The following is a 7,916-nucleotide window of genomic DNA, read 5'->3' as shown; positions in this document are numbered from 1 at the left end:
GAGTTTCTGGAGGCAAGCCATTTCGGAAGTGGATGCCACTCCTGCTTCCAAGCTTGTTTTAGTCGGGAAGCTCCACTAAACACTGTCCACCATGGGTAACCATTATCACATTTGGCACATCAGTGTTACAGTGTTTAGCATCATAGCAACCACAAGTTACCTCTGTACAGCAATGCACAGACCAGAGAGAGAAATAGTTATTTATTGAATGAAAAACTCATTGCTATTGAGTTGGAACTGATGCACAGCTGACCCTCCTGACCCTCCAGAGGGTTTCCGGAGGACAAGCTGATATTGTCCACCTTTCTCCTGTGGAGGTGCCTGTTGGTGAATTCTAACTACCAGAAGCTCTACCTCTCATTTAGTAGTGCAACTCCCTATGGACTATGCTACCAATGCTTCCTACTCAAAAGTTTCATAAGATTTCTTATGTAAATAATTTGTTATAATTGAATGAAGAATGTTTTTCCTGGAATTTCAAAAGTAGGCATAACAATGAGAACTGCTGAATTGAAACATTTTATCTATAGACTTACCTGTATTCCAGCATGGCTACAGAGGTAAAAATCAAACTCATATGGATGGGTAATGTCTGTATCAACTGTTGTTCCAGCTGGGATATTGCCACTTCTTCCGACCTAGAGTCAAACAGGAAAAGCATTTTTTAGAAAATATATGTTCTCACCACTGGGCCAATTTTCAGCATCATGAGAGATGAAAAAGAGACTGAGATTGTTAACAATTTCAGCCTGCTCAGTTCCACAATCAACACTCCTGGCGCTAACAGTCAGGAATTGGAAAGACGTATTGCATTAGGAAAATTTGCTGTAAGGGACCTCTCCAGAGTGCTGAAGAACAAGGATGTCAGTCTAGAAAATACGGTGTGCCTGAGCCAAGCCATAGTCTTCGCAATTACTTGCTATGCATCAGCGAGCTGAACAGTGACCAAAGATGACAGAAGAACTGATGACTTTGAGTTGTAATGCTAGAGAACAGCACTGAACATAACAACGTAACTAACAGATATGTTCTGGAGAGGGTGGAACCAAGCTGTTCCAGGAGACAAGAATTTTGAGATTCTGTCTCACATACTTTAGGCACATGGCCAAGAGAGACCAATCTTTGGAGAAAGATTCCATGCTTGGAAGGGTTGAGGGACAGTGCAGGAGAGGAAGATCCTGGATTAGATGGATTGAAAGAAAACTGGGATAATGAAGGTAGGTGTGTCAGAGACAGTGAGGTTGGCTAAGGATAGAGCAGGGTTCAGAGCTGTTGTGCTTACCCGGCTATGAGTTTTAGTCGATTCTATGACATAACAACAACAAAACTATATAGATGATTGTGTTCAGTTTGAAAATTTCATAAGCATTAACAGCATAAAGTATTCTAGTCTTGGCTTATTCTTAAATTCTTTTGTTTACTTTTTTTATGCTGGATTTACAGCCTAAAGTATAAATTTTTGTTTTTTCACTTTCTTCTAGGATTATCTTTTTGTCTTTTGTGCAACCTCTTCTTGTGGTTTAGGAACAATGTACTCCATGTGAGCATCACATGGCAAGGGGAGCTTGTTCATGGCTACAGGAGCTCCGTGAATATATGGTGGTTTGTTTTAAGAGCTTTATTCACCAGACTGTGCTCAATGACCAAAGAATCCACATCTAAACTCTAAAGTTCACCACTATTTTCTGTGTTTCTAAGCTTGTACAAGAGAAAGCAGAACTGTTTTTGGACCACCAATCCTGCGTCCTGCTTCACAGTTTGGCCTACGGGCATTTACCAACAACACTACCCCTTAAAGTTAGAGAAATACACAGTACTTCTACAAAGTGACATCTGTTAAACACTTGGTGGCTTCTCATATATGTTTACTTTGGATGGCCTGGCCAGTTTCACAGGTGTTCTAAAAATAGGCCTGAAGATTTGAATCTGTTGACTTGTATGTTTTGTCATTTTGAAAGATCATCTTAGGTGGCTTAGCTTTACATCCTTGAATGTTGCTGAGATGCTATTCACCTTCACAAGAACATGGAAACTACCCAAATATCAAACTGCAATTGAGTGGATTGAGAAATTATGGTACATTAACATGATGGAATACTATGTAGTAAGCAAGAGTAATGATTCTGTAAATCACTACCTAACTTGGGAAGGACTGGAGAGTATTAGTTCCATAAGGACAAATACTGTATAAGACCATTATTGTAGAAATAGATCACTAGTAAAGGTGTATGAGGATCTAAGTGGGGGCAGCAGAGAAGTGGGGATCAACAAGAGCATAATCATGGGGTTGTAAGGCTTGATGAGCAGAGTGGCGGTGTTGAGGAGTTGGGGGGATATGGTATCAGAAGAAATGTACATGAACTTTATAGGTAAACTAGTGTAAAATTTTTTTAAAAAAAGTATTGCAAGAAATTTCAAAAAGAAAAATTTTTCATTCTTAAAAAAGTTGCTGAGAGAGTTACCCCTACTGATGGTTAGCTTGCAGTTCATGCCAATATGAGTGCAATGCATTTTTTTTTAAAAGTAGAGTTCCAATTTATGGTACTTGGGCACAGTAAGTACCCTTCAATGTGTATCTAGTGAAAATTGGAAGTTTTCCTCTATTTTCAGAAATAAAATTAACAACAACATTAATAAACGGCACTATTTCTTAAGCATTTATGTACTAGGACATATGTATGATTTTTAGCCGTCCTAACATTCCTGTAAATTAGATATTATTCCCACTTGTTTGAGGCAACTAAATTCAGGGGAGAGCTGGTGGTTTAGTGGTAAGAATTGTGCTGTTAATCCAAAGGTTTGGAAGCAGGAGTGGCATCTGCTTCCTAAACATCATGCCTCTGGAAACTCGATGAACTTTGATAAATGACGATACTTATAGAAAGGCTTTAGGCCTTTTGTTCATAGGGTTGCTATGAGTCGTGCTCAACTCAATGGCAATCAACAACAACAACAATCCAAAGGTATGTGGTTCAAATCTACCAACTGCTCCACAATTTGCTGTCTCTGAAATTCCACCAGAGTTGGCTCCAAGCTGATGGTAAACAACCACAGTAAGGCTCAGGTTCTATATTTCCAGTAGAGCACAATAAATATCACAACTGGATGTAATCATTGTAATGATTTCAGTTACTCCTTTACATCTTGTAAAGTTCTTTTCATCTTTGATATTTTCTCTTATAAGACAGAAATCATTATCAGTAGCAAATTAACTATCCAGACAAGCAGAAATCCACAAAGTCCTCCAAAGAAAAAAGCAATATTGCTTAGAAGCTTTAAGCAACATTATTCCAACTGAGCTTACAGTGTTCTTTCTGCTCTTCATTTTTTGGAAAAAAAAATCATGCTGGGAAAAAAAATATCACAGGCATAGAAAAACTAACCTAAACATGGGAAAATATCAATGGAAAATCTAAATTATTTATCCAAAGTTAGCTCACCTGGTTAGGAGTTTCTCTAGATCAACTAATATACATTCCTTACTGTCTCGTATTTTTAATCCCTTGTTACTACAGTTTGAAGGAACATTCTTCTCATACAGCATTCTTCTGTCAATTTGCTGTGCTGAGGTAATCTGGGTTTGCTGTGACGCTGACCCTTGTGTCACTAGGGTCTCAAATGCCATAATGGCTGCCTATGGTGAACAGTGTTTGGTGGAGCTCCTAGTTTAACACAGGTTTGGAAGCAGGAATGGCATTCACTACATGCATCTGGAAACTCTATGAACTTTGAGAGACAGCGATAGTTACAGAAAGGTCTCAGGTCTTTTGTTCATAGGATCATTATGAGTCGTGCTCGACTCAACAGCAATCAAAAACAACAACAACAACAGCAACAATTATTTCAAAGGCCCTATTCTCTTTATTTCGTACTATCAATTTCAGAATCTTGTAAGAGAACAGAATTATTATAATAAAAAGCTCCTAGAAAAATACTTTAAAATGCACATGTATATTTACCTCCATTTCCTTATTTCTAAGACCACATTATAAGTCAAGGATTATAAGGCTGGCAAATCAGAAACTATTTTAGTAGCTCTGACATTATTTCTACTACGTAGCAGACTGTTATCAGTAATGGCTTGAAGCACAGATGCATGGACTGCCTTCACAAAGCATAAGATAAAGGTAACAGTTCAAAATGTGCTCAATTATGCCTATTCCTTGTTTTGTTGTTCTGTACCATCAAATCGGATCCCACTGGCATAGGAGGAGACTGACTCTTCCAGCGGAACATCTGGTGGAATCGAAATGCATGCCTTTGGGATTATAAATGGTGTCAGGTCACTGGAAGTGACAGCAAGACTGTTATATGTCCATGTTGCATACAGACAAGAAGAAACAGTTCCCTGGTATTTATTTACCTTTTCTTTTCCTAATTATAAAAATATATATTCACATTATAAAATTTAAAAACAAATTCTGTGAATTTTAAAGAAAATACTGTTTTAAAGTAGGTAGCATGATTTTAAAAACTATTTCAGAAGAATGTACTTTTTTATTCTGAGTATTTAAGGAAAAGATAAATAGAAAGATTAATTTAAAAACTCTTGAGTTCCTATAAAGTAATAACAAAATAAAGAAGGAAGATTTTGAATATTTAGAGTGTTACTAGAACAGAAAGTTAAACCAAGAAAATTAACCCATCTTGATGCTTCCTTACTCATCATCTGTTTTTCTGTAATCTGCTTCTATATATTGGAACTAGTACTGTTGCAGGAAAGCCCTGGTTAAGTGCTCTATGAACTATGTTAGCTAAGTTTAGCTTATGACACTACTGTAATAGATGTAAGATTACCCTTTCTGTCCTATCAGCACAAAATAATCGAGTATGATGTCTCTTTTGAACTACGATGTAAGTTATTCCAGGTTGATAGTCTTTCTCCAAACTGATGCAGGCTTCTCGAATTGCTAGTAGTTCATAATATAATACCTAGAGAAGATGAAATAGGAAAGTTTGAAAGCTGATCCCTTTTATACGCTTTAAAGTAAAATAGTGATTTAATTCTGGGGCTTCTTAATCTTACAATTTCATATCTTTATTCTATTTTAACAATAATGAAAGGAGAGATTTAGCAATCACAGCTACATATCTGTATCACTAGTGAAATGATAAAAAAGGAAAATCTACTGAAGAATCAAATCATGACTTTAGGAATTCTAAACTAAGGCTTTTAACTTCAGAACAGGATATCATATTCCAAACACAGTGTGTGATTTAATGGTAATATAACTGGATGTCAGGCAACCAACCTGCCTAAATTGTCCTTCGGAAACACCATCCCGATAAAAGATGATGCGGGTAGGTTTGAATCGAGTTGACTTATAAAATTGAATAAGAAGTTCCCGAACCATGGAGGCCAAATCTTGGATGATCTCCTGTCGAGGTCTTTGAACTCTTACTGTAGCACAGTATCTGCTTGGGTGAGCATCCATACTACCTACAACCTAGGGTGAAAGAAGAAGAAGAAAAAGAAATTAAGACAGTAAGAACTAAGTGGACTTATATATAACTTAACTATCTAGGGAGCTCTGGTGGCCTAGTGGTAAGAATCCACACTTCCATCTCAAAGACACCTGGTTCGAATCCACCAGCTGCTCTGTAGGAGAAAGATGGACAATCTCTTCTCGTGTGATTATCTGCCTCTGAAAACCCATCAGATGGCCAGTTATATGTTGGTTCTGACCTGAACATAACTATCACTGTTGACTTTGTATATCTCTCTTTCTCACTGCTGTGGAGTTGAAATCAACTCAGAGCTGATTGTTCAAAGGGATTTCTGAGACTGTACATCACACAGGAGGAGACTGTCCAACCTTCTCCCTAGGAGCTGCTGGTGGATTCAAACCAAAGAGAAACCACTTTGGATTAGCAGCACAACTTCTATGAACAACATAACCAGAATTCCCTTGAAGAATATTAACAACTGCATTATTCCCAGTAAAGAACAGAATAAAAGGCCCCAGTGTACAGGGCCAAAACCACCTTTGCTGTAATTCAGCTACACTTTGCACTTAACAGTTATAATATATACATGTTGTAATAGAAAAATATAAGTGAGATTTAGAGACAATTTGGTATCACAACCTAGTAACAGGAAAGGAGGTAAAAAAGATGACTTACTAAAATCTTTAATTCCCCCCCCCACATTTCTTTTAAACAATTCACTTCAGAAGCCAAAACTAGAGACCTTTGCCTCATCTTAAAACTTTTATGCTTCCTGAAATTTAAAATCAGACTTTCCCTTTCTTCTATAGTCTTTAAGATTATTTCTTTGCTGATCCCTCACTGACACTAAACATTGCCCTTCTGCCTTAATAATTCCTTTAGAACTCAAACTCCCACCAATTTTACCAATTAACTTCTTCCTGTTTAATTTTTTCCTGGATTTCATGGTCAATCAACATCATTATTTTTGGGTTTCTCAGTTTCCTTATTATTTTGTCCTTTGATATATTTCCCAAGGCCAAATCTGAATTAATTAAATTTTGCATTCTGTGCTTGTATTCAGGGGCAGGAAAGTGTATTGTTGTTGTTGGTAAGTGCCTTTGAGTGGAATAAAACTCATAGTGATCCTATGAACAAAAGATCAAAATCTTGTCCTATCCTGCGCCATCCTCAAGGACTCCCCCACGGTCAAGCCCATTGTGTCAATCCATCTTGTTGAGGGTCTCTTTTGCTGATGCTCTCCCTTTCTCAGCATGTCTTTTTTCCAAGGACTGTTCCTCCTGACAACATGCCCAAAGTATAAGACAAAGTTTCACCTCCTTGCCTTTAAGGAGCATCCTGGTTGTACTTCCTCTAAGACAGAGTTGTTTGTTGTTTCGGCAGGCTATGTTATAGTCAGTACTTTTCACCATCACCACAATTCAAAGACGTTCATTCTTCTATGGTCTTCTTTATTCACTGTCCAACTTTGAGATACATAGGAAGCAACTGAAATTACCATGGCTTGGATGAGGCACACCTTAGTCTTATAATTATTTCTTGATGGCTGCTATCTTGAATCCAAGTGAAATGAAATTGCTGACAACACTAATCTTTCCTCTGCCTACCATGGTCTTCTTGCTACCGTGGTCCAATGGTGAGGACATTCATTTTTGATGTTGAGATGTAACCCATATTGAAGGCTGAATCTTTTGATCTTCTGCAGTCATTGCTTTAAGTTTCCTTCACTTTCACAAACAAGGTTGTGTCATAATACAGGTTGCTGATGAATCTTCCTAAATCCTCATGCCACATTTTTCTTCATAGAGTCTAACTTCTCAAATAATCTGCTCAGCACACAGGTAAGAAGAAATGATAGAATACTGGTGCACATCTTTCCTGGTTTTAAACCTGCAATCTTCTCTTGTTCTGTTCAAACAACTGCTTCTTGATATAGGTTTCACCTGGGCACAATTAAATATTCTGGGATCCCATCTTTTGCAATGCTAGCCATAATTTGTTATGATCTACATAGTAAAATGTCTTTGCATAGTCAAGAATACACAGACAAACATCCTTCTCGTATTGTCTGCTTTCAACCAAAATCCATTTGACCTCAGCAATGATACCCCTCATGTCATGGCCTCTTCTAAATGCAACCTGATTATCATTCAAAATTACTTACTAGCCACTGAATTTTACTTTGTCTGTGGACGGGCAGGAGTATGTGAATAGGGCATGTAGCCAATCCACAAGAGTATTTGGTAGTCTCACCAATCCCTACAAGGGGACTAGCCGGCCTCGGCATTAAATTGAATAGATCCTTCACCCTGAAACCCACAGCGTCCCTTTTCAGCAGGAAGTAGCTAAGAGAATACGCCATCCCCTTTTCCTTATGACTCAGGGTGAAGTCTCTCTCAGGGAGGAGTGATAGGGAATGGCAAAGGACACACTGACAAAGAAGATTAATCAGAACTGGCTTTGACAAG

The 7,916-nt window shown here is 37.8% G+C and overlaps 1 protein-coding gene across 2 annotated transcripts in view; it reads right to left on the bottom strand.

The window, feature by feature from the left end:
• Positions 1–7,916, bottom strand: part of AGO3 (argonaute RISC catalytic component 3) — a 220,630-nt gene that overhangs the window by 10,401 nt on the left and 202,313 nt on the right. For both annotated transcript variants that reach the window (XM_006886442.1, XM_006886443.1), the window contains 3 exons: positions 5,253–5,447; positions 4,798–4,932; positions 537–638 (listed from right to left, as the gene is read on the bottom strand). In XM_006886442.1, coding sequence (XP_006886504.1) covers positions 537–638; positions 4,798–4,932; positions 5,253–5,447 — 432 coding nt within the window. The remainder of the gene's footprint in view (positions 1–536; positions 639–4,797; positions 4,933–5,252; positions 5,448–7,916) is intronic.

The sequence above is a fragment of the Elephantulus edwardii genome, unplaced genomic scaffold (genome assembly GCF_000299155.1).
Source record: "Elephantulus edwardii isolate Elephantulus edwardi_28Jun2011 unplaced genomic scaffold, EleEdw1.0 scaffold00049, whole genome shotgun sequence".
Classification (NCBI taxonomy): domain Eukaryota; kingdom Metazoa; phylum Chordata; class Mammalia; order Macroscelidea; family Macroscelididae; genus Elephantulus; species Elephantulus edwardii.
The sequence above is the reverse complement of the archived record's forward strand: the minus strand, read 5'-3'. Positions and strand labels throughout refer to the sequence as shown.